This window comes from Hypanus sabinus, chromosome 3 (genome assembly GCF_030144855.1).
Source record: "Hypanus sabinus isolate sHypSab1 chromosome 3, sHypSab1.hap1, whole genome shotgun sequence".
Classification (NCBI taxonomy): Eukaryota; Metazoa; Chordata; class Chondrichthyes; order Myliobatiformes; family Dasyatidae; genus Hypanus; species Hypanus sabinus.
The window spans coordinates 123947831-123975009 of NC_082708.1; the positions used below are offsets into that span (position 1 = coordinate 123947831).

General features: G+C 41.9%; 1 protein-coding gene across 4 annotated transcripts in view; it reads right to left on the reverse strand.

The window, feature by feature from the left end:
* Positions 1–283: 283 nt before the first annotated feature.
* LOC132391634 (short transient receptor potential channel 3-like) overlaps positions 284–27179 on the reverse strand; it is a 140662-nt gene continuing 113766 nt past the window's right edge. For all 4 annotated transcript variants that reach the window (XM_059965077.1, XM_059965076.1, XM_059965079.1 and 1 more), the window contains 3 exons: positions 24313–24396; positions 18922–18997; positions 284–1176 (listed from right to left, as the gene is read on the reverse strand). In XM_059965077.1, coding sequence (XP_059821060.1) covers positions 1028–1176; positions 18922–18997; positions 24313–24396 — 309 coding nt within the window. In that variant the 3' untranslated portion in view covers positions 284–1027. The remainder of the gene's footprint in view (positions 1177–18921; positions 18998–24312; positions 24397–27179) is intronic.

The window sequence follows — 27179 nt, forward strand, 5'->3', positions numbered from 1 at the left end:
GTAACAATATAATAATATTGATGATCCAATGATTGAGAGGAGCCTTACACTTTTGAATTTGCACAGGAGATTTCCAAGGTACAGATCCACTTCTCATCAGGCATGTTGCTGGCAGTCAGTGTGGTCCTCACTATGTACAAGGCTAGAAGGGCCTTTTATTGATCGGTCCTTTACAAATTACAGGCTTGGCTTCAGTAGAAGTGTCACAACACTATTACATGAATGTCAAGACCTCAGAGAATAAGCTAAAGAGGTTTACTTTGGAGAAGTAAGCCCAGGAGAAACTACTTAAAATGCCACTAGTAAAGCTGAGATTTTTTTAGTGCGGAGAAAATAACAGGTGGTTTCATACAAATTTATAAAAGGTTTTGATAATATATTTCAAACAAGACTTCAATGCTATAAAGGCAGAGGAGTGGCACTAATTGAATAACTTTTTCCAGGAGACACGTTGAGCCAAATGTTCCCACTCTAAGCCATATGCAAATTTTACATAACATGGATAGTATATGTATTTGATGAATTCTTATTAAAATTGGTTGTTAATGAACAGTAAATTAATTTAGTTTGTTTTATATCTGACAGAAAATTTCAGACTCTAATATTATGTGTATTGTTCGATTGGTATCAAAGACACCAATAAATATAATAAAAGACAGGGTAAGCTAATGTATGTGAAATTTATACATGATTAAATTAATTTTGCAATCTTGGTGTAAGTAGTGTGGCTAATAACTTCTGATATGATTACAAACCAGTTAATAAATCTTTCAGAAAGCTATAAATGCGAATACAATTCATTCTACATTGAAGTCCTTCAGTATTGACACCAACTGTATGAACTTTAGGCAATTGTAAGGACAAAGTATTTCTCACTGAATTGTGTTTATTAGTATACGAATTAACTATTATATTCTAGAGATGTTAAGTAGACAATATGCTAACTCGCAATTTTTTATTTATAAATATTATTGCCGTAAGTTGTGCTGTTCTGTATTTCCATATATTGATCAATATTCTGATTTAATCACTGATGTTTTTGTTTTGACAGACAGGTATTAAGCTTTTCACCAAGCTTTTGAATGAGGAAAGCCAGCTCCTCGGTTGCTTGAGACTTGTCTTCCAGAAGTTCATATCGAAGGCTTGAGATATCCTGCTTGATTTCTTTAAGTTCACCTGGAAAATATGGGTGTAATGTTAGTGAGAACACCAAGGAGAAAACTGTAAAACAAATATTGATATGAAAAACTAAGACACGAAAAAGAACATTAGAAAACATACACAGCGCAATGTAGTCAGAAATATTAGATATAAATTGAAACTGAAGATATCCTGTTACAGGCAAATTCAATACTATTCACCCTGTTGCCAAAGATGGATTCATTAACTTGCATTTTTTTCTTTATTCCTTACTTTTACCTCTTCACATTGCCTACTTCCATGTGTTGAATTCATTTTTTTTACACTTTAGCTCATTCATGGAAAGTAGACTTTATCAAGGTTTTATTTATAGTATATTTTTGGTTTGGGAGTTTATTTGCAGGCCAAGGAATGATTTAGTCTGGAATTACATAAAAGTAAATGAGATCAGGTTGGCATTTTTACGAAATGTGGGCAACACTGATAAAGGCAACATTTATTGTCTATCCTAAATGCCCTTTGAGGAGATGTAGCAAACCACCCTTGAACACAGTGATGCTTCAGGTGAATGTATCGATAGTACAGTAAGGTACTGTATTCAGAAACTTACACCCAGCAGTGAAGAAAGAACAGTGAAACATTTCCAACACAGGATGATGGTGTGATTAGTACTGTAAATTTGATGGACTACTAATATTGGGTTTATATTAATTTGTGGTTTAACAGGATGTTAGTACAACACCTTACAGTATCAGCAACTTAGATACCTGTCTTTAAGGAGTTTGTATGTTCTCGCTGTGACTGTGTGGATTTCCTCCAGGTGCTCCAGTTTCTGCTCACAGTCTAAAGACGTACTGGTTGGTAGGTTAATTGGTCATTGTAAATTGTTCTTTGATTAGGCTAGGGTTAAATTGGGGTATTGATGGGCAGCATGGTTCGAAGGGCCTGATAGGTCTACTTCGTGCCCTATCTCAATCAATCAATAAATAAATACATTTTATTTAATTAATTAAATTTGATTCCCTATATGCCATAGTGAGATCTGACCTCATGCCTCTTAATGATTAATTCTTGACTTTAATGGCTTTGCTGCTCTGTATTGTCTGCAAACATCTTTACTGGAGTTCATTCATTTGTCTAAATCACTGATACATACTCGGAATCCCAGGGACATAGTTATAATCAATGCAAATAGCCTAATGGGCACTAAAATACCAACAAATGATACTCATTGTTTCCTGGAACAATGTCAGTTTTAGATCTATCCTGTTACTTTTCAGTTTGTCTTGTTCCAGTTTGTCTGAAGACTAAAATTCACTTGGAAGATATCTTTGATCTTTTTATCACCTCTTCAAAAAGTTCAATTGTCAGACAACTGTCAGACAACATGCTAATAGCTTCCAATAACAGACACCATCCTGACTACTCTCAATTGAACACCACCTTTTTAAATGAAGGTTTTTCCACACAAGTGTAAGGCATGCAAAGAATCAATCCATCCCCTTCTTTACTGATATGCTACAATGTATTCCATAGCCAGAAAGGATTGGTAAATGATGTACAGAATTTCCATTATCTCCTTCCTTGTCTTTCTGAATAGCCAGAAATATATATTTCATTCTATTTGCTAGCCATTTCAGCCCTGGCAAAAAGCCAATGTCTCTCATCATCTTATACATCTCTATCAGGCCACCTCTCATCCTCCATCGCTCCAAGGAGAAAAGGCCAAGTTCACTCAACCTATTCTCATAGGGCATGCTCCCAATCCAGGCAACATCCTTGTAAATCTCCTCTGCACCCTTTCTATGGCTTCCACATCTTTCCTGTATGAGGCGACCAGAACTGAGCACAGTACTCTAAGTGGAGTCTGACCAGGGTCCTATGTAGCTGCAACATTACCTCTCTGTAACTTCCTTTTTTGGCCTTATCCCAAGCCCATATCCTTCGTATCTCCTCCTTGAATGTCTTCCACTGAGCTCATAGAATGAGAATATTTAAAACAAGTAGTAAAAGAGAAATACACAAACAATATTCTGGAGGAACTCAGCAGGTCAGGTGCATCCATGGAAATGAATAAACAGTTGAAGTTTTGGGCTGAGACCTTCCTCAGATCTCAGTAAGGACAAGAGGAACTCTATCACTGTTAAGGCAGTGGGGAGATGGGGTGAGGGCTCATGTACGGGAAATGGAGGAGATGCGGGTGGAGGCAGCATCAAAGTGGAGGGAGGGAAACCCCATTCTTTGCGGACATAATCTCTGATGTCCCAGAACAGAATGTTGTGTCCTGGGAACAGATGCAGTGGATACGAAGGAACTGAGAAAAGGGAATAGTGTTTTTACTGGAGATAGGGTGGGAAGAGGTATAATCAAGATAACCATGGGAAGCAGTAGGTTTATAAAAGAAGTCGGTTGACAGTCTGTCTCCAGAGATGGAAACAGAGAGATTGAGAAAGAGAAGGAAGGTGTCAGAAATGGACCAAGTGAATTTCAGGGCAGGGTGGAAGTTGGAGGGAAAGTTAATAAAATTGATGAGCTCAGCATGGGTGCATGAAGCAGCACCAATGCAGTTGTTAATGTGACAGAGGAAGAGTTGGGGAGTATTATCAGGAAAGGCTTTGAACATGGGCTGTTCTGCATCACCAACGAAGAGGGAGGCATAGCTGGGGCCCATGTGGACACCCACGGCTACCTCTCAAGTTTGGAGAAAGTGAGATGAGCCAAAGAAAAAATTGTTGAGTAACTTGCTTAAAGAACCTTTTAATTTCCTAACTTGTGACAACACTTGGAAGTCATTATGCAGGTCAACAGGTGATTGTAAGTGTAAATGTCCTACTAAATTAGGCTACGTCCACACTACACCGGATAAATCAGTAACCGAAACTTTTTCTCTTCGTTTTTACCCTCTGTCCACACTAAAATGGCGTTTTCATCCCCTGAAACTGGGGCTTTTCAGAAACGCTTTCCACGGTGGGTATTTTTGAAAACGCTGCTCGGGCAGATCAGTGTGGACGGGGTAACCAGAGAAATCTGAAAACGCTATCTGACGACAGCGTGCTATTTCATTGTTTTCTTGAATGCAACCTAACAATTTCAGAACAGACGGCAAAGAGACTGATGCTAGAAAAGTTAGAAATGTATTCACCAAATACTTTGACCCATAACTTACTGAATAAATAAGTATACTCACTTTGCCGTTTTCTGTCCTTGCTCGTATGAAGGTGGTTTACCTATTTATGCAAGTACTTCTCTGACAATAGATGTGTAACAGCCTAATGTAACATCGCATGGAAATACAAGATAACACTGATGCAGACATATTTTATACATTTAACAAGGTACTTTTAGTCAGTTTTTCAATGTTCGTCGTCAGCTGGGTCAATCCGTCCGTGAACTCCCTGTCGGTTGCCTCCGTACGCTCTAGTATTTGTTTTTTTTTACTTTTAAGTCCTCCTGCACGAGAGCCAACAGCTGTCCGTCGTTTTAAGTTTTTCTAGTCTGTAACTACACAAATGCGCACTTTTACGGCAAGATTCGACATCAAACATGTCGCTTTTTTTTAGGTAATGTGTCCTGCGCATGCCCAGTAGGAGGAGATTCGCCAAAATCTCCGTTTCAATGTGGACAGAGATATTTTCAAAAACGCAGTGTGTGGACGCCTATCGTTTTTACGTGAAACCGGCATTTTCAAAATTATCCGGTCTAGTGTGGATGTAGCCTTAGTATGTTGTTGAAACACATGACACCAACATATCTCAAACTACAAGAGACTGAAAGAAAAGGAGTCATGATCTAGAATCTGAATATTCCATCATGATATTAGATTCTGATACACTTGTTCCAAGACTGTTTTTATCTTAAACAAGAACCAAGGCTTTGGTTCAGTGATAGTGCTTGTGTCTCTGAGTTAAAAGATTACAAATCAATCCCTATTCTACAGTCTTCAGTTTATAAACTAAACAGGTATTTGATTGGTGGAACATAAACAAGAGCTGCATCATTCCACTGCTGACTTTGGAATATTTATCTCACAGTCAATCCAATCCCTCTGTGTACATAATAAAGAACTTAATTTCCCAGTGTGCAGTGTGGGTGGTTCACCCAGAACTGAAATGACATTGGTCAATGGGACCAAGGCAGACAGACATACACTGTTGGTGGGCGTAAGGCCCAGAGTAAAATAAGGTCCAGCTGAAGCCATTCTATAAATCTGTAAAATAAAATAGTTCTAGTGTTTTTTACCCATGCAAGTTTGTCCTTGTTAAAAAACAAACGTAACACCCTCCATCACAGTTTAATTCATTATTTCTTTCATTCTGTGGAACCTGCTGTGCATATATCAGGTGGTGCATTTCTTCAGGTTACAGCACTTCAAAAATAGTTATCGAGCATGAAGTGCTTTAAGATGTCTTGAGGTTTTTAGACATGAGAGGGGAGAAATGTGTAATGGCACCTGACAGTGTGACTGGGGAATGGGGTTGCCCATTGCTTTTGACACAGGCAATAATCTAACTCTCTGTTGTTCACCATGATTGCATTTACAACCAACATTAACAAGCTGGTTGCAAGCCTTATTAGGCAGAAAATATTATGCACTGCTATCATCAGTTAGTATGCACAACCTAAAGCCAAGCTGTACCTTAAAATGTACTATACATTGTGATTGCAGGAAGAAGCTATAAATGAAAAAAATGAGAAAGCTGGACTTAAGATTTTCCAAAGCTGCACTGCCCTTGGATGGAGAGTAGATGTACAGTGGTCCAGGAGACTCTGTAGGTAAACTCCATAAGCATTTCACAGTCACCCCCTATCTACAATCCCCAGTCAAAATAAAACCATTATTGCAGGATCACTCCAATACAAATCCATGCTGAAAACTTTCTAATCATTCTATTAAGGACAGTAATTTCCCAGCCAGAGATGTTAGGTTAACTGGACTGCAATTCACTGAGTCCCTTTTCATCTTTCTTAAAAAAAAAGTGACAAAATATTTTTTGAATCTAAAGGAATATTTCCCATGTTGGCTAATCCTTGCAATGTTCTCAACCACCTTGTTCTCATGAACTACTTTTGATCTCTCAATCAAACTTGTCAGTGCCTTTGCACTTTATTGTCTACCTGCATTTTCTCTGTATTTTGTTCATCTTTCTCTGCATCTGCTTATAATTCTCTGTTATTGTTTTTCACTTTGTACTCTCTTGATGTTTTGAAATTTTCGGCATGGATGGCAAGCAGATATACAAGACAATAATAAACCAATTACTTCCATGGAATATTTAGTCCTGCCTTCAAAAAGTGTGCATAATTCATGGTGAACCAAAATTCCTGTCCCACTGTGAGGGACCCAGTATCAGTCCTGAATTTTTCAAAGAGACAATAAGCTATTGTTAAGTATTGTTAATAATAAAACATGTTAAGTATTTATTTATGCAAGCATTAGCCTTTCTTTTGGAACCCGGCTATCTGACAATGTTAGCACGCTTGGAAGTCTTTAAGAATGATTAGGCCTCTTCTCAGAAAGTATTTGTGAGAGGACAAACTCATTAATAAGATTTAGAATACTGATGAAACTGTCCTCCACTTTTGTTGTGCTAACAGATGACAATTGAACATTCCTGCATTAGAGAATTCATGGTCTTAGAGCAGACAGATGGATGAGTGAGCACAATCATTTAGTTATATGAGGATAAAGGGCCGCTACTTGGAATGTTGAGCTCTAAATGATAAGCTGGTCTCAGACCCTACTCTACAGAGCAGTTGACATTACACTGTGCCCGATCTGCTTAATACTATTTGCTGTTGGTTGCCCATGGTTTAACGTCTTGCCAAGTAAATTGTCAGTTATGGTTCATATCATAAATGTGTGAATGTTCAATTAATTTGGAATTGAACAGCACATAAAGGTCTTAAAATGCATATGTTACACAAAATACTCTTTTTATGGTAAATGTTTCAAACATAAAGGTGTTCATTCCTCATACATGTCACTTTTGCCCCTTGGATAAAACTCATGAAGTATTAGCACAGTCTTTATATTGCCTTTTTGTTAGCTCCATTTCTGTGTGACCTATGCTGATGAACCAGATGGCTGACTTGCATAATGATTCTTGTTCCCCAGCAGGGAAAACTGAAAGCCAGCACACAATGAATTTATGTTTCTAATTGCTATTCACGAGCATTTAGCAATCAATGCCCTTGAATGGCAAATTCTACAAAAAGTAGTGGATATAGCACAGTCCCATCACAGATAAATCCCTCCGCACCATTGAGCTCACTTACAAGGTGTGCTGACGCACGAAAACAGCATCACCAAGCAAGGACCTCCACCAACAAGTACTTCTCTCTCCTCACTGCTGGCATCAGGACGAGGTGCAGGAGCCCATTCTGCACCGTTGAGACCTCAGTTCCCACCGTAAAAATGTCAGCTCATACAGGTGGTTCAAAACTCCACTCTGTTAGGGAAGTTTCAGTCTATTGTTGGCAGTGATCATTAACCAGAAAAGTGTAATTAATATTTAGTTGTTTTCTTTGCCACCAGCAAGCAGTTGCTGAGCATCACCAGTGCCATCTTGAACCGGAATTATTGTGGGTCTTTGTATTAACAGACAGTGCTCGGAAGAAAATGAATTTTAGGGTTGTATATGGTGACAGATATGTACTTTGATAATAAATTTACCTTGGACTTTGATCAGCCACTTCTAAGCTTTGATCTACACTAGTGGTCACCAACTTTTTAAGCCCAAGATCCCCTACCTCGGCCTTAGTGAAAGGCAAGATCGATCCCAGATCGATTATTTACACGCATGCGGACCAGAGCAGAAAAGACTGGACGTAAAACCCCACAACCCGGAAGTAGAAATCATGTATAAACACTAGGGGTACCCACTCTTTTTCACACCAAGGGCCGGTTTAATATTGACAATATTCTTGCCGACCAGCTGATGAGGGGAGAGGGGTTAAACACGACCGGAATACAGCGATACTCGAAGCAGGTTCCTTATATCCAGTCTATTCTGCAATTTAGTTTTCGTGCTCACGCTTGCTCACGTTTTTTCATGTTCTTTCCACTCACAAAACTCAATGAGTTTGTCTTTAAGTGCAGGGTGCTTGGACTCAAGGTACCGAAGCAGTTTTGTGGGCTTCATTGCCGCATTAGACAGACTCCAGGCCCGAACTCCAGCCTCTACCCGCCCGCCACCAGATGCCTTGGCCAGGTGCGGCTGATCGTGGGTGGGGTGAGAGGACAGGGTCAGGGCTGGAGGTCCCCGTGTTGGGGCCGCGGCGGTTGCAACCTGTAGAGAGCGACCGACCGAGCGAGGAGTGCAACAGGGCGCGCGCCCGCCCCCCCTTGTAGGTAGGTAGGATGTATCAGCCAACAGAAGTTTGGCTTGAGGGATGACTTTCAGTAGATCACAATGAGGTAGTTGCTCTGCTACTTACGAAACCCTGAGCCCGAATTAGGTCGCCTGTGAATATTTTAGCACCGGATTCCCCACGAATATCCAGTGTGCTAAACAGGTTTAGAGGTGGCGCCCATCTGTCCGTGCTCCAGGCCAGTATCAATGGCACTTCCCGCCGGCCAGTTACCCAAGGCCAATCAGCGATTCCTGGCGCGAGGGTATCACTGCGTTTAGGTGACTGATGACCTCACGTGGGTAATGACTTCACGTACGTTCAAGTTCCAACAGTGGCTGTGACAGGGAATGAGGAAAGGTGCAGCTGACTCATATCATTTCCTCACAGCCCGGTGATTGGGGACCACTGAATTACACTGTGTAGTGCGGGGGAGCTACACGCATGCACTCTGGGCAGAAAGGACTGAACTAAAACCACGCAACCCGGAAACAATCTCTCAGCAGTATTTGTGGATTTCTTTTTCTTTTTTTTTTGGGATCTACTGGGAAAGTCTCAAAGATCGACTAGTCGATCGTGATCGACGGGTTGGCGACCACTAGTCTACACCATCCTGAAGAACAATGGCAGCATATGCCTGAGAACACCACCTCTGGAAATTTACCAGCATCCCTTCATCATTACCAAGTCACAATCCTGCACTGCAGAAGCAATTTTACAGCAAAGCTGGCAGCAATTCCAGAAGGCAGTTTACTGACAATTTGGCAATCAGTGAAGAGTAACAGACCCTGTCCTTGTAGTGATGTCTATCTCCCATTAATGAATGAATTAGAAAATGCTTACAAGTACCTGCCTTCTAATCTAAGTTTTGTAATTTCATCTTTAATCCATAATACTGCCCACATTACCAGATTGATATTTTGCTTTTAATTTATTTCAGTGATGTAAATAGAAACAAAGTTAACTATGCCAAAATATAAATAGTGTTTTAATATAAGAAAGCTCCTTTCAATACCTTTGAGCATTACTGCATTAACTTTCTCTTATGCAAGCAATATCACCTCACATCTGAAAAAGGTGACATTTTCAAATCACCCTCTCCAGTTTCAACTGAGCCTTAAAAAAACTGGGAAAACACCCAGCAATGAGAATTACAGACAAATCTTTGCACTTCTGCAATGATGCTGAGCTTTGGAGGAAATTAAATTCATAAGATGCAGGGATCACTGCATCTATCTACACATTGATAACATACACCAACTGCTGGCTTCAGGTTGTTGTATTACACTGTTATTGCCTGAGCATCAATAGGTTCATCTGTTTTTCCAGAAATTTCTTTATGTGTTAATAATAAAACTCTTGAACCAAAGCAAGATTTAATTGTGCTACTCTGATTCCACTGATGCACATTTAAATCTGGTTTGGATGTAACACAAACATTAATAAAAAGCATTTGGATAGAAATTTCCTCAAAGGTGCTTTGGTAATGATGCTATAATTTTAGGATACTGCAATTATAATTTGAATGAAGTAATGTAGATTTATAAAGAGAGAAACAAAAAGCAGCCTTCTATCTACATAAGGTTGTCCTCTATGTGATAAAACAGAGTCTGAACTGAGGAAGGTTGGGCAGATTGACATGAAAGACTAGGTAGGTAACAGCAAACATAAAGTTAAAAGATAATATAAAAGCAAAAGAAACACATCATCTTGTCACTGAGAATAGTATAAAATGGTGGCAAGCAGAATACATACGCCCAAAGAGAGCAAGAAACTTAGAATGTAGAACATAGAACCATACAGCACAGGAACAGGCCCATCAGCACACAATGTTGTGCCAAACAAGTAAATGGCCAACAAAGCTAATTTCTTCTGCCAAGACAATGCCCATATTCTTCCATTTTCCTAACATTCATGTGTCAATCTAAACACATCTTAATGGTCCCTAATGTATCTGCCTATTACCCCACCCAGGCAACTCATTCCAAGCACCAACCATTCTCTGTGTAAAAATCTTGCCCTTCACATCTCCTTTGAAACTGTCCTCTCTCACCTTATCTCCTTACTTGCCCATCACCTCCCTCTGGTGCTCCTCCCTCTTCCCTTTCTTCCATGGCCTTCTGCCCTCTCCTATCAGATTCCTCCCTCTTTCATTAATTGACTTCCCAGTTCCTTAGTCCACCCCTCGCCTCTCTCAGTTTCACCTATCACCTGCTACCTTGTGTTTCTTCCTCCCCTCCTCCTACCTTCTTACTCTGACTTCCCATCTCTTTTCTCTAGTCCTGATGAAGGGTCTTGGCCTGAAACGTTGATGTTTACTCTTTTCCACAGATGCTGCCTGGTCTGCTGAGTTCATTTTGTGTGTGTTGCTTGGATTTCCAGTATCTGCAGATTTCCTCTTGTGTGTATCAGTCCAGATATGGCCAACACCAGAGTTTTATAAAGCTGCAACGTAAGTTCCTGACTTCTGAGCTTAAAGAAAGCAAGCATGCCATAAGCCTTCTTTACCACCCTATCAACCTGTGTAGCTATGAACTTGGACCCCAAGATCCCTCTGCTCATCAACACTGTTAAGGATCTTGCCCCTAACAGTGTACCATCTCCTCACATTTGGCCTACCGAGGTGCAACACTTCACATTTGGTTGGGTTAAACTCCATCTGCCATTTCTCCGCCCATATCTGCAACTGATCTACAAACCCCATTTCCAGAAAAGTTGGGATATTTTCCAAAATGCAATAAAAACAAAAATCTGTGATATGTTAATTCACGTGAACTTTTATTTAACTGACAAAAGTACAAAGAAAAGATTTTCAATAGTTTTACTGACCAACTTAATTGTATTTTTGTAGTGAACTACGTATACCTGTCTGGACACGCCCCCTGCTGACTGCTCCTGTGGCCCCTCCCACTGACCATGACTCCTCCCACAGACCCGGGTATAAAGCTGATTGAGGCCTGAGCCCGGCCTTCAGTCTCCAGGATGTAGTATGGTGGTCAACTACTGCTTGTTCTTTCTTCCAGTCAATAAAAGCTGATATCTTGCCTTCACGTCTCAGAGAGAGTTATTGATGGTGCATCAATTTTGTAAATATACACAAATTTAGAATTTGATGGCTGCAACACACTCAACAAAAGATTACCATTGTGTTACATCACCTTTCCTTTTAATAACACTTTTTACTCATTTTGGAACTGAGGACACTAATTGTAGTTGATTAGCAATTGGAAATTTTGTCCATTCTTGCTTCATATAAGACTTCAGCTGCTCAACAGTCTATGGTCTCCGTTGTCTGATTCTCCTCTTCATGATGTGCCATACATTTTCAATAGGAAATAGATCTGGACTGGCAGCAGGCAAGTCAAGCACACACACTCTGTGTCTATAAAGCCATGCTATTGTAGCCCGTGCAGAATGTGGTCTGGCATTGTCCTGCTGAAATAAGCATGGATGTCCCAGGAAGAGACGTCACCTTGATGGCAACATATGTCTCTCTAAAATCCTAATATACGCCTCAGAATCAATGGTACCTTCACATACATGCAACTCACCCATGCCGTTGGCACTGATGCACCCCCATACCATCACAGATGCTGGCTTTTGCACCTTTCACTGATAACAATCAGGATGGTCGTTTTCATTTTTGGCACGGAGAACTCGACGCCTGTTTTTTTCCGAAAGCTAGCTGAAATGTGGACTCATCTGACCACAACACACGGTTCCACAGTCTTTCGGTCCATCTGAGATGAGCTCGGGCCCAGAGAACTCACTGGCATTTCTGCATAGAGTTGATGTATGGCTTCCTCCTTGCATAATACAGTTTCAAGTTGCATTTCTGGATGCAGCGACGGACTGTGTTAAGTGACAATGGTTTTCCGAAGTACTCCCGAGCCCAGTTGGCTATAATTGTCACAGTAGCATGACGGTTTCTTAGGCGGTGCTGCCTGAGGGCTCGAAGATCACACGCATTCAACAGTGGTTTCCGACCTTGCCCTTTATGCACTGAGATGTCTCTGAATTCTCTGAATCTTTTCACAATATTATGTACTGTAGATGTTGAAAGACCTGAATTCTCTGCAATCTTGCATTGAGAAATGTTCCTTTTGAACTGACTAACAATTCTCTCGCGAATTTTGGCACAAAGGGGTGAGCCACGACCCATCCTTGCTTGCAAAGACTGAGCCTTTGATGGACGCTACTTTTATACCCAGTCATGATACCTCACCTGCTACCAATTAGCCTGCTTAATGTGGAATCTTCCAAACTGGTGTTACTTGAATATTCTGTGCGCTTCTCAATCTTATTTTAACTCTGTCCCAACTTTTGTTGTGTGCGTTGCAGCCATCAAATTCTAAATTTGTGTATATTTACAAAATACAATTTAGTTGGTCAGTAAAACTATTGAAAATCTTTTCTTTGTACTTTTGTCAGTTAAATAAATCACATATCACAGATTTTTGTTTTTATTGCATTTTGGAAAACATCCCAACTTTTCTGGAAATGGGGTTTGTAATTTTCCACTATATTCTTTGGTTATATTTCTATGCTATTCACAACCCCATTGATATTCATATCATCTGCAAATTTAGTAATCCACCTATTTACATTTTCATCCAGGTCAGTTATATGCATCATAAACACAGAGGCCTCAGTTAAATATTCTTGCCTCTCTCAATAACCTGGGGTATAACCCATCAAGCCCTGGGGACTTATCCATTTTAATGCTCTTTAAGAGACCCAACATGATCTCCTCCTTTACCTCAAAGTGCTGCAGCATTTTAATCCTCTCAGCACTGATTTCCCTGTCCTCCACATCCTTCTCCTCATTAAATATTGATATAAAGTTCTCATTAAGGACTTCACTCACACCTTTGCATTCAACCAAATGTTCCTCCCATTAGCCTTGAGTGGTCCCATCCATTCCCCAGTTATCCTCTTGCTCTTGATGTATGTACACAATGCCTTGGGATTCTCTTTAATCCCACTAGCCAAGGACTTTTCATGCCCCAACCCCTCCCCCCCCCCCCCACCATCCCTTGGCTTTCCTAATTCCCTTCTTGAGTTCTTTTCTGGCTTCTTTATAATTCTCCAGGGTGCTGTTTGATTTTAGCTTCCGGAGGTTTACATACTTTTCCTTTTTCTTCTCGACTAAATTCATCACCTCCTTTGACATGCAATGTTCGCCCACCTTCCCGTGCTTGTCCTTCTTTCTGATAGGAACATACCTGTCCTGTACTCTGTGCAGCTGGTCTTGAAACACCCTCCACATGTTGGATGTGGACCTGTCCAAAAATAGCTATTCCCAATCAACTCTCCCTAGTTCCTGCCTAATGCTCTTGTAATCTGCCCTGCTTCAGTTTAATATTCTCCCGCAAGGTCCTTATCTTTATCTATCTTAAAATGTAAGGAATTGTGGTCACTGTTGTCTAACTGCTTATCCACTGAAAGGTCAATCATTTGGCCAGCCTCATTATCTAGCACCATGTCCAGCACAGCTCCTCGACTTGTTGGACCATTGACATATTGATTTAAGAAACTTTCCCCTGTGCACCAAACAAATACTGTCCCACTCAAACCTCTTGTGCTCAGAAGGTTCCAGTTTATTTGAGGGAATTTGAAGTCTCCCATGAGAACAACCCTATCGTTTTTACATCTTTCCTTAATCTGCTTGTATACCTGTTCCTCAATGTCCCAATGCCTATTGGAGGGTCTGTAGTACAATCCTATCAGAGTGATTACAATCTTCCTCCTTTTGAGTTTTGCACATACAGACTGAATGGATGAGTCCTCCATAATATCCCCTTTAAGTGCAGCTATGATATTGTCCCTGATTGTTGTGCAAATCCACCTCACTCTTTTACCTATCTCCCTAACTTTCCTAAAACATCAATACACTGGGACATTAAGCACCCATTCCTGTTCCTCTCTCAACCAAGTCTCTGTAATGGCCACAACATCGTAGTTCCATGTACTGATCCATGCTCTAAGTTCATCACCTTTAGCCATAATCCTCCTAGCATTAACTGCTATTCCACCTGCCTCTTTTTACCTAATTTGCTATACCTTTGGCTCTAATTTCTTAAGCTTAAATTCTACAATCGAATAAATTATTCCAAATGACTGAACATCCTTAGCATCTGGCTGTTCTCGCTGAAGCCTGTTGAGCCAAAACCTCCCACTCGATAAAATGCACAATGTCTTCTCAGCTTATACCCAACTTCTTTTGTTGAGCTTTGCTAAGTTACTAATAACCCAATCAATCTCCTGCTCCTCAGACAAGTCCCAACAGGCCCAGTTAGCTTTATAAAATTGGTGTGTAAAGTCCATGAGGTGCTGTCTCCAAATCTTGCCACATCTCCTGCTCCACAAACTTGCATGCTGTCATAAAATAATAGCAAATTTATTATAATAATATTATAATAAAATAGCCAGCACAACTTAAATTGGATAATGGCATTATTTTGGAGAAAGGCAGAGAATGGCAGAGATGTTTAGTGATCACTTTCCAATGGTTCGTTACAGTGGCATGGAGCACCAGACATCATAAGAAAACTAACGTTAAATCAGAAATCAGGACTTGTTGGTATTAACTTTAAGCAAGGTAAGAATGGTGAATAAAATAATACATTAAAATCCTCATGTCTAGCTGATTCCTATTTAACTCTTTCTTGACAAAGTAGTTGAAAATATTGTAGATGCCTTGACTATAATTTTACAAAGTTCTCTGATTATGGGAAGAGTTCTTTGAGACTGGAATAATGGCAGGTTACTCCAATACTTAAAGAAAGGCTTTGTGGACCATTGGCTTAATATCTGTTTTCTCAAGAGTTCTGGAGTCTATGGATAACAATGTTGCATGTGATTGATCAGACCTGTCCATGTGGATAGGAGACTGTAGCTGAAATGGTATTCTGCAGAAGAGGGTGTCCAGATGCCTTGATAAGACAGTAACCAGAACAAATAACTCAAAATCCTTTTGGCCATATATTTCATAAACTCCGTAGTTGATGTGTGTGAGGTCAATTGGTCTTCTCTTTTAGGATACCCACATCTTTAATTGGGTCAGATTGTGCCCTACACCTGCTCTCACCAGGCACAAGTTTAACAGAGCTTATTAAGAGCACGTTAGACTGGGCAGAACTCCAAAGATAGCTGGGAAACTCATCCAGATACTTCCTGGATGCCCTGGAATGAGCCTTTAAATCCAGCTAAACTGTGTTCTATTTTAAGATGCTGTCCTCCTTACAACGATGTGACATTGATTTGCCACAAAATGAGCCTTATTTATAGGATCACGACAGCAGTGTCGGCACTTAGTTTAACCTGTTAAAGCTGCGAGGAGCTGTGATGTTCAGACCTGGCACATTCTACATCTGTTCGGAATCCAGACAGGCAGGAGCAGGACTCCAGCACTTTCTCAATGAATATGCAGCACATAGAGCACAAATCATAGATCCTAGAATGGTACAGCACTGAAAAAGGCCCTTCAGCCTGTAACATTCTTCCAAACTAATTAGTAATCAATGCCCAACTAAACTAATTCTTCTGTCTACACGTTGTTCAGATCCTTCCATCTCCTTCACATTCATGTGTCTGTCTAAGGGCCTTTCAAACATAACTATCACATTTACCTTCACCGTCACCTGCCCGGGTAGCACAGTGCAAACATCCACCGCTCTCAGTATTAAAAAAAAACTTGCCCCACACATCTCCTTTGAACTTACCCTTTCTCACCTTAAGTACATGCCCGCTGGTATTAGGTACTTCAACCCTGGGAGAAAAGGTGCCAGCTGTCTAAAGTTCACCAATCTGAAACGTCAGCTTTATTTGTCACACTTATATCAAAACTTTGAAACACACAGTGAAGTGCACTGTTTGTGTCAATGACGTGCTGGGGCCAGCCCACAAGTATTGCCGTGCTCCTGCTGTCAATAAAGCACGCCCAGCAACATACTAAACCTTTACTAACCTGTACATCCTTGGGATGTGGGAGGAAGCTGGAGCACCCGGCAGAAGCCAATGCAGTCAGGAAGAGAACATACGTCCTCCCTACGGACAGCAGTGGGAACTGAACCTGGATCACTGGTATTTGCAAGTAATATACTAACTGCTAGGCTACTGCGTCTCTATCTAGCCTCTCATAATCATATAGACCTACTATTCTGTCTACTCGAACTCTGCCTCTCATAATCTTATAAAACTCTATCAGATCTCCCCTCAGCATCAGCCACTCAGAGAAATCCCGAGTTTAACCAGCTTTTTATAGAAATGTTCTCTAACCCAAGCAGCATTCCGGTAAAATTCTTTTGCACTCTCTCTAAAGCCTCCATACCCTTCCTATAATGGGATGACAAGAAATGAATGTAAGACAGGACCTGATGAAGGGTCTTGGCCTGAAATGTTGACTATTTATTTCCGTCCGTAGATGCTGTCTGTCTGACCTGCTGAGGTTCTCCAGCATTTTGTATGAGTTGCTCAGCCTTTAGGATGTAGTGTTGGGAAGTTCTTCAACCTAGCAAAGCTGGAGTCAAGCCCAAACATGGAATAAGCATGCTTTGCAATTGTTGTCTAGCAATCAGGAGTGGGAGCCCTAGTGATTGACTTTAGTTCCTCATGTCTTGCTTGTTGTGCACAAATATAGATTTGAGTTTTACAATGAAATATCAGTAATTACCCAGGTAACTTCTAACATTTCACTACCAAGCTAACTACAATTTCAAGATTTCCACAAATACAGGGAAGTCCCAAAGATGGTGGCGACTGCTTGCAGTATGTTTCACTGTACATGTCCTACTGGATATTGAGCATTGAGAACACTATGGGAACACAAAGTTGTAGGAGTTGCAGTCACCAATCACCAATATACATCTTGCTCCAGATCAGACCTGACCTAATGGAAACCATTTGTTTATTAATTTCAATGGTGCAAAATGGCAGCAAAGAATTCAGAGAAGTAGCAGTATTATGAACACTTTTTAGAAAATTGAATTTATTTACGTGCTTTTAAGTGTCATATTTATTTACAGAGTATTTTTAAATGTTTGACACTTTGCCTAAGTTTTAATAGTGTGGGTGACACAGTGACACAATAGCTGGTGCTCCAGATGCCGAGCTTCAATGCTCCTGTGTGGAGTTTTGAATGTGCTCCCTGTGACTATGTGGGTTACCCATTTCTGCAAGACAAGAAGCCATGACCTACATGTGTTAGAAACAATATAAAAATGTTTGACATCTTTGACTGCTAGGCAAGACCAGACTGAATTGTTGGTTGAAGTTCACTGTTTTTGTCACTTCTCAGAGCAGCCACTGCAACACAAGTTTAAAGTCTAACTCAGCACACCTCAGGTCTGTAGCCTTTCTAAAATTAGGTAAATCTTAGAGTGCATGTCATTAAGTAGACAATTTCCTGTATCCGTTACTTCAAATACAAGTTGAATCTTTCATTTACTGGAATTTTGAATTTTAGTGAATTATTTACCTCCTTAAGCACGATAATTATAAATTGGGAAGGAAGCAGACAGAGAAAGAAGCTGTGACAAATTAGGTGGAATAAAATGAGCAAGAGAAAGACTGAATTAAGGGACCGAGAAAAAACAGAGATGATTTATAAAAAGAAAAGTTACGGAGATTCAGAAATTACTAAAGAAGGATGTATTACATATAGTTATGTGTCTCAACAACTTGAACTGTTCCTGGTATCAGAACCTTAAATTTATTTCATAGGTTATTATTGGTAAGACTCAATTAATTGTTAAAAACAACAGGGAGGTTGGGTGGGAGTTATTGCTTATGGCTGAAAAATGATAGATCAGCAAATTAAGAAGATTTACAGCTTGTATGGTATTTTTTTAAAGATTAAAAATAGGCTTTATTTGTCACATGTGAAATGCATCATTTGTCTCAAATCAATTAGTGGGAAATATGCTACACAATTGTTGCCATGCTTCTGGCAATAACGTACCCTGCCACATCTCACCAATCCTAACCAAATGTCTTTGGAACATGGTGGGAAAGCAGAGAAACTGGAGGAAATCCACACTGTCACGGGGAAAACATGCAAACACCTTACAGTCAGTGCTGGAGTTGAACCCCGATCTTACAGTAAGTGCTGCTGTAAAGCGGTGGGCTAACTGTTACACTGGTGTGTACTATTCGCTGGAACTTGCTGAACGATTGTTGATTCACAAAGGTATGCGTCATTAATTCCACCATTACTTTTCATAAAAGGTTTTCTAAAAGTAGCCAAATCCCAAATGGTTGAGCCTGCTGAGGGTGTCAATATACAGTTCTTGACACTGCTTTGTGTAGGCAATAGATCAGAAAGAGGAGAATTTTACAGCAAAATATGAACTTCAAAAACAAAGTTCAAAGGGAAACTAGATCTTAGTTACATTTTGTTCAACAATCTTTCTGAACGTTACTGGTCCTTACCTTCATTAACCTCATCGTTTTCTTTATCAACTTGTGCTTTCAAGACATACCGTTTAATCAGTCGCTTCATTATTTGCTAAGAAAGACAAACAAAATTAATAAAAGAAGAATATCAAAGAATATTTCTGAAAAAGTTACTGCTTAAAATGAAAATCATTGAATAATAATTATGCTTAACTTGGTTATAGAAAGCTAAGAAGAAAATGTATTATGTTGAAATAGTAATTCATATGAGCCAGTTTGATCTGAGATTCATGCATAGACTTCATTCACATAATTTCACCTTTCACTCAACTCCATCACGTAAATTAAGTAAAGTGTAATTTCAGGACTGGAGTTTAGCCTGCACCAGTTGAAACTATTACTCTTTTAAAGGAAGTTGATCATTGCTTTCAACCATTGGAAACATTTACATAATCTTTAATCAAGTCAAGCCACACCAGGGATATGAGATGATGCCATGACTTTCAGGTACTGTATATTCTCAACAAATTAGGGTTGCTGGAGAGGGAAATCCTCTATACACAGAGGTACAGGAAGACACTGTTTAATGATGAAATCTCCATAGCAGGACAACTGTTAATGAAGAGATGTGGAACAGTAATGTAGTGGTTAGCACAACCTTTTACTGTGCCGCCAATCAGCAGTTGGGGTTCAACTCTCACCGCTGTCTATCAGGAGTCTGTACATTTTCCCCATGACCATATTGGTTTCTGGGAGGACAAACCAGGGCAGAACTTGAACAGTGAATGGTAGAGCACTGAAGAGTGTAGTAGAATAGAGGAATCTGGGAATACAGATCCATAATTCTTTAAAAGTGGCGTCATTGATGGATGAGGTCATCAAGAGAGGGTTTGGCACATTGGCCTTCATAAATCAAGGTATTGAGTACAGCGATGGGATGTTACGTTGAACTTGTTGGCGAGGCCTAATTTGGAATGTTGTTTGCAGTTCAAAGTTCAAATTTATTATCAAAGTATGTATATCATATGCCACGTTGAGATTCACTGTCTTGCAGGCACTCAGAAAACAAAGAAACACAACAGAATTCACTAAAAAAACACACAAAACAAGACCGCCACATAAAAGAAGTAAACAAAATCCTGTGGAACGTGAACTGCAGAGTCGCTGAAAGTGAGTCCACAGCTGTGGAGCCTAGTTAGCGCTGAGGTGAGTGAAGCCCGTCTAGAAGACTGATGGCCACAGACTACAGGCCGGGTGACAGTCAACACAAGGCGAGTGCAGCCCATCCAGGAGACCGATGGCCACAGACTACAGGCCGGGTGACAGTCAACACAAGGCAAGTGCAGCCCGTCCAGGAGACCGATGGCCACAGACTACAGGCCGGGTGACAGTCAACACAAGGCGAGTGCAGCCCGTCCAGGAGGCCGATGGCCACAGACTACAGGCCGGGTGACAGTCAACACGAGGTGAGTGAAACCCATCCAGGAGACCGATGGCCACAGACTACAGGCCGGGTGACAGTCAACACCAGGCGAGTGGAGCCCGTCCAGGAGACCGATGGCCACAGACTACAGGCCGGGTGACAGTCAACACAAGGCGAGTGGAGCCCGTCCAGGAGACCGATGACCACAGACTACAGGCCAGGTGACAGTCAACACGAGGTGAGTGAAACCCATCCAGGAGACCGATGGCCACAGACTACAGGCCGGGTGACCGTCAACACAAGGCGAGTGAAGCCCATCCAGGAGACCGATGGCCACAGACTACAGGCCGGGTGACAGTCAACACCAGGCGAGTGGAGCCCGTCCAGGAGACCGATGGCCACAGACTACAGGCCGGGTGACAGTCAACACGAGGTGAGTGAAGCCCGTCCAGGAGACCGATGACCACAGACTACAGGCCGGGTGACAGTCAACACCAGGCGAGTGGAGCCCGTCCAGGAGACCGATGGCCACAGACTACAGGCCGGGTGACAGTCAACACGAGGTGAGTGAAGCCCGTCCAGGAGACCGATGACCACAGACTACAATAGACAATAGGTGCAGAAGTAGACCATTTGGCCCTTCGAGCCTGCACCGCCATTTTGAGATCCAGAGAATTGGCCTCCACTACCTTCCGAGGCAGTACATTCCAGACCCCCACAATCCTCTGGGAGAAGAAGTTTTTCCTTAACTCTGTCCTAAATGACCTACCCCTTATTCTCAAACCATGCCATCTGGTACTGGACTCTCCCAGCATCTGGAACATATTTCCTGCCTCTATCTTGTCCAATCCCTTAATAATCTTATCTGTTTCAATCAGATCCCCTCTCAATCTCCTTAATTCCAGCATGTACAAGCCCAGTCTCTCTAACCTCTCTGTGTAAGACAGTCCAGACATCCCAGGAATTAACCTCATGAATCTACACTGCACTTCCTCTACAGCCAGGATGTCCTTCCTTAACCCTGGAGACCAAAACTGTACACAATACTCCAGGTGTGGTCTCACCAGGGCCCTGTACAAATGCAAGAGGATTTCCTTGCTCTTGTACTCAATTCCTTTTGTAATAAAGGCCAACATTCCATTAGCCTTCTTCACTACCTGCTGCACTTGCTCATTCACCTTCAGTGACTGATGAACAAGGACTCCTAGATCTCTTTGTATTTCTCCCTTACCTAACTCTACACCGTTCAGATAATCTGCCTTCCTGTTCTTACTCCCAAAGTGGATAACCTCACACTTATTCACATTAAACATCATCTGCCAAGTATCTGCCCACTCACCCAGCCTATCCAAGTCACCCAGGAGACCGATGGCCACAGACTACAGGCCGGGTGACAGTCAACACGAGGTGAGTGAAGCCCGTCCAGGAGACCGATGGCCCAGACTACAGGCCGGGTGACAGTCAACACGAGGTGAGTGAAGCCCGTCCAGGAAACCGATGACCACAGACTACAGGCCGGGTGACAGTCAACACGAGGTGAGTGAAGCCCGTCCAGGAGACCGATGGCCACAGACTACAGGCCGGGTGACAGTCAACACGAGGCGAGTGAAGCCCGTCCAGGAGACCGATGGCCACAGACTACAGGCCGGGTGACAGTCAACACGTGGTGAGTGAAGCCCGTCCAGGAGACCGATGGCCACAGACTACAGGCCGGGTGACAGTCAACACAAGGCGAGTGAAGCCCGTCCAGGAGACCGATGGCCACAGACTACAGGCCGGGTGACCGTCAACACGAGGTGAGTGAAACCCATCCAGGAGACCGATGGCCACAGACTACAGGCCGGGTGACAGTCAACACGTGGTGAGTGAAGCCTGTCCAGGAGACCGATGGCCACAGACTACAGGCCGGGTGACAGTCAACACGTGGTGAGTGAAGCCTGTCCAGGAGACCGATGGCCACAGACTACAGGCCGGGTGACCGTCAACACGAGGTGAGTGAAGCCCATCCAGGAGACCGATGGCCACAGACTACAGGCCGGGTGACAGTCAACACGTGGTGAGTGAAGCCTGTCCAGGAGACCGATGGCCACAGACTACAGGCCGGGTGACAGTCAACACGTGGTGAGTGAAGCCCGTCCAGGAGACCGATGGCCCAGACTACAGGCCGGGTGACCGTCAACACAAGGCGAGTGAAGCCCATCCAGGAGACCGATGGCCACAGACTACAGGCCGGGTGACAGTCAACACGAGGTGAGTGAAGCCCGTCCAGGAGACCGATGGCCACAGACTACAGGCCGGGTGACAGTCAACACGAGGCGAGTGAAGCCCATCCAGGAGCCCGATGGTCACAGGGCAACAACTGCTGCTGAGCCTGGTGGTGTGGGACCCGAAACTCCTTCCCCTCCCACCTGACAGTAGTAACGAGTAGAGAGGGTGACTGGTCAAACACAGGCAGCCATTGCCGATCACCTGTTTCTTTTCTGCTCTAGTACTGTACAATTTTAATCTAGCTCAATGCTTTAATCAATGTAGAATAATGGAGCTGACCATGTGCTTGTCTTCCACTGTCCAGCCTCAACACAGTGTCCATCCCCAGCGATGGCTCTTGAGAGTTCAGTTCGCCTAAACCCCCAGGAGGTTGCAAAAGCGCTGGATCATTTAGTCGGGTCAAAAGTACGTATTTAGAATGAAATTACAGGCTGCAGACGACAAAGATCACATTCAGAAGTATATCTAGAGCTTTGTGAGTTGTCTGAAAAATGTCGCCACTGGTTGCTGGCGCCATCTTCTGGTCACCTACCTCCAGTAAATATATCAATAAGATTGAACGAGTGCAGAGACAATTTACAATGAATCTGCCAGGACATTAGGACCTATGTAGTAGGGAAAGGTTCAATAGTATGGGACTTTATTTCTTAAAGTGTCGAGAATGAGGGGAAGTTTCATAGAGGTATACAGAATTATGAGGAGTAAATGCAAGCAGGCTTTTCCACTGAGGCTGGGTGAGACTAGAAATGGAGGTCATAGGTTAAGGGTAAAAGGTAAAATGTTTCAGGGGAACATGAGGGGGCACCTTCTTCACTCACAGAATAAGGAGAGTGAAATGAGCTGTCATTAGAAATGGTGGATACAGGTTCAATTTCAACATTTGAGGGAAATTTGGATGGGCACATGGATGGGAAGGTATAGAAGGCTATAGTCTGGGTACTGATTGATGGGTCTAGGCAGATGAATAGTTCATCAGGAACCAGAAGGGCTGGGGTCCTGTTTCTGTGCTGTCATGTTCTATGACTCCAGGAGATCAACATTAGAATGAAGTGCCCATGATTTGGAAGTAATGATAGGAAGGGTTTCTGGCTAATGTTCGTGAAAGCATCATCAAGAAGGGTATGACTCACTCTGACACTTTCGAACGCTTGCATGTACAATAATCTGTATGCTATGGAGGCTTTTCATTTTGTTTTTAATTCATGAATCAAAATTTGATTGTCATGGTGAAATTGTACCTGTGAAATCCCTAGCAATTTAGCAGAGCATCAATTATTGTGTACAATCTGGTAAGACCTCCATGTCTTTTTTCATTCCTCTAGTCTTTTAAGGAAGAACAGGGATTTTTTTTTTGGCCGTCCAGTTGCTGACATTCTTTGAGGGCTATAGGTCTGCTTATCAGTGAGGTTATATAACAATTTGTTAGTATGTTGCTGTATGATAAACATATTAGGCCAACTCATGTGAAAAAGCAAGATTCATCCAAATTAATTGGACATCTTTCTGTTGAAAAAGTCATTCATAATTTTGTAATGCGAAGATATTTTGCACAGAATTGCGAAAATGTTTTTTTTCCGTGAGTTTGCAGTCTAATTACAGATGATATATCTTTCTCAAAGTCGACAAACTGAATGGAATAAAGCTTTTATGAATAAAATAAATTAATCGCGACAATAGCAGCTGACATCCATTCAACTGATTTTGACAAGTAAAAAATATTCACAAATAGCACTTACTTGATATCTAGTCGGCTGGTTTATAATGCTGTTGAAACTTTGCGTTTCTGAAATCCTTAGATTAGACTGTGCAAATAGATTTAGCTGAGAAAAACAACAAAAAAACCCTTCAAAATCACAGAATGATACAGCACAAAATGAGTCCTATCATCCCACTGCAACTGTGCAGCTTTTTGGCAGAGTTCACCAGGGGAGATGACTACCTCCTGCCCTACCTCAGCTGATGGACAAATGTTTCACAATGCTGAATAATTCTTGGAATAAGTACCAAAAGTAGCAAGGGCACGGTGCCTTCTTTGGATAGAGACGTCACTATCCTTCTCCAGTAGTGGGTCAGTAACATAGCTGCCAGATTGAGATAGTGCCTACCAGCATGCAAGCCAGCACCAGGGACGAATCCTCCTAAACAAATCTACATCATGCTCCAAACTGCCAATGCATCTGGCCATCATAATGTTGGCTGGAGTAACCAGGCTTACAGTCTTAGACAGAGTCCCATCCTCATCCTCAAGTCATCTGCAATTTTACTGTGTGGTGTTATTATTATGTTTGATAGATTAGACAGAGAAAAGTATGGCAGCTCAAAACTGCAGACTATCAAATGGCAGTGGAAGTACATTCCTCAGCAATCTTTATTGTCTTGCAAACATGCTGGAGAATGCCATAGTTTCATTGAAGAAGGCAGCAAACCAAGGTGTACACTGCACTATGCCTGTTTAGAAGTGGGTATACGCCTGGCAAAGCTGCAACACAACCATGTGTATGTGCTAAGCAACAAAGCCTCTGTGTAACAGAGTGATGTCACAGCCAATGGAAAAAATCAAAGTTCAGCAATCTTGCCATGAATGTGGTAGACAATTAAAAAGCAATGGGAGGAGACGGCTCAAAAAACACATCCACATCATTGATAATGGAGACCAGCTTGTGAGAAGGCAGAACCATTTTCATCCAGTGGAGTGGATGATCAACCTCAGCTCCTTTGTAAGATCCATACCACTACAGAAGCCAGTCTTCAGGTAGGTCATTGTAATATGATAAAGAGAAAGAACTAACAATATTGGGATAGGAAACATCTCAGATGTAATACAGAAAGCCAGCTGAGCCTCCAGCCAAGCTCTTCCAGTGCAGGCACACACTGGCCACCACTAGGCAATGCAGTACATTACCTGTTTGTGCCCTGTCCACAAGAAGCAGGACAAATCCTTAGTTGCCACCCAACCAGTTTATTTTCTATGATCAGCAGAGTGATGGATGGTGACATCAAGCAGAACTCACCACCAGTAGGTTTGTCCTTCAGTCACACAGCACTCGGAGTGAGAAATGCGTCACTGCTCCTTTATTGTCACTGGGTCGAAATCCTGGACCACTCTCCCACACAACACAGTGGGAATACTTTCACCAGAAGTATTACAGTAATCTAAGAAAGTGGCTGATTACTACCTTCTCAATAGCAATTAGAAATCAGCAATAAATACCAGAATTAACAATCCTGAAAATGAAAAGAAAGTAAATCTAGTTCACTTCTGAGGTATGTTATTGATGTTGCTTTCGCCACTCTTTCTGGGGCACATTTTGAGTTATTACTAATTCTTGAATAAAGTTTTATCCTAAGCTAGTGATCTTCTGTCACCAGCAAACAACGTGACCAAGAACGACATCCTCCAGACAGTTCACAAAACAATTTCTTTCACTTCTTTTACATTTTCTTTTCCTTTCAAATGTGGTTCTGCTACTGTTGGAGCCTGTGATCTACATTTTGGTGGTGTGATTTTGGGCTGATTAAATGATCTGGTGCTTTGCTGCTGGAGATGGGAGAGCGCTGCTGTTGTGCCCAGAGAATGTTACCAAGGTTTTCTGCGATTTGGATATGGACTTCGACTATGGACACCTTTTAAATCAGTCTTATAGTTTTTTTACATTCTGTGTTTTTCGCTCAATCTTTCTCATGTGGGGAGGGTGAATTTGGGAGTCAATGTGTCTGCTCCATTATTGTGCAGGGAGGGGGATTTGTGGGTTGATAATCATGCTGCTGATTTTTTCTTAGTTTGTGGCTAAGTGGGAAGAAGAATTTCAGAGATGTATACTTTGATGATAACTGAACCTTTGAGACTGGTGAAGTTTTGAGCAAAGCGTGCGGCCTCGTGGGTCAAGAACCCTAGAGGTGGGGTGTGAGCCAATAATCAACTCCATTCTTTGCTGATTTCACCAATTAAAGCATTGAGGAATATCGAAATCACCAAGATGAGAGTGGAAGGCGAGCGAGTGTTCAGCACTGTCTACCAGCCTTTCACTCACTGTATCTGGAGGAAGGTGTATGTGTGTGACAGACACTCTCTCTCTCTCTCTCTCTCTCACTCGTTGCTCACTGAGAAAGGTCCCTGCTTTGGAATGGTCCCTCCCTCACCTTCTCACTCAATGCTGCTGTAGGATTATACTGGAGTCCTGGGTCTTGGGCAAGGTTTAATTGATGTGGTTTGTGGACTGTTCTCTGTAGTTCACGTTATGATGTGTTTCTGGTTTCTGGTCACTCTCTTTTGTTGCTATTTTGAGCGATTCTGATAAGGGTGGCCTGCAGATAAAGAACAACTCAGCACTAGATTGAACTGAATGGAATATACCTAGACTCTTCCGATTTTGTGGTTTATATTCTGTATTTTTTGTTCATTTTTTCCCCTTTTTTGCCGTTTGCATAATTTGTCTTTTTTTTACGCAGGGAGGGGTGTTGCAGGCGAGGGGATTTTATGGTTTTCTTTGAATAGCTTCCAGTGTTTTCTTTGTTTCATAGATGTCATGAAAAATCTCTGGATTATGTGCTGCATTTGTACTTTGATAATAAATCTTTGAATCAAATCTGCACTCTCTGGTTT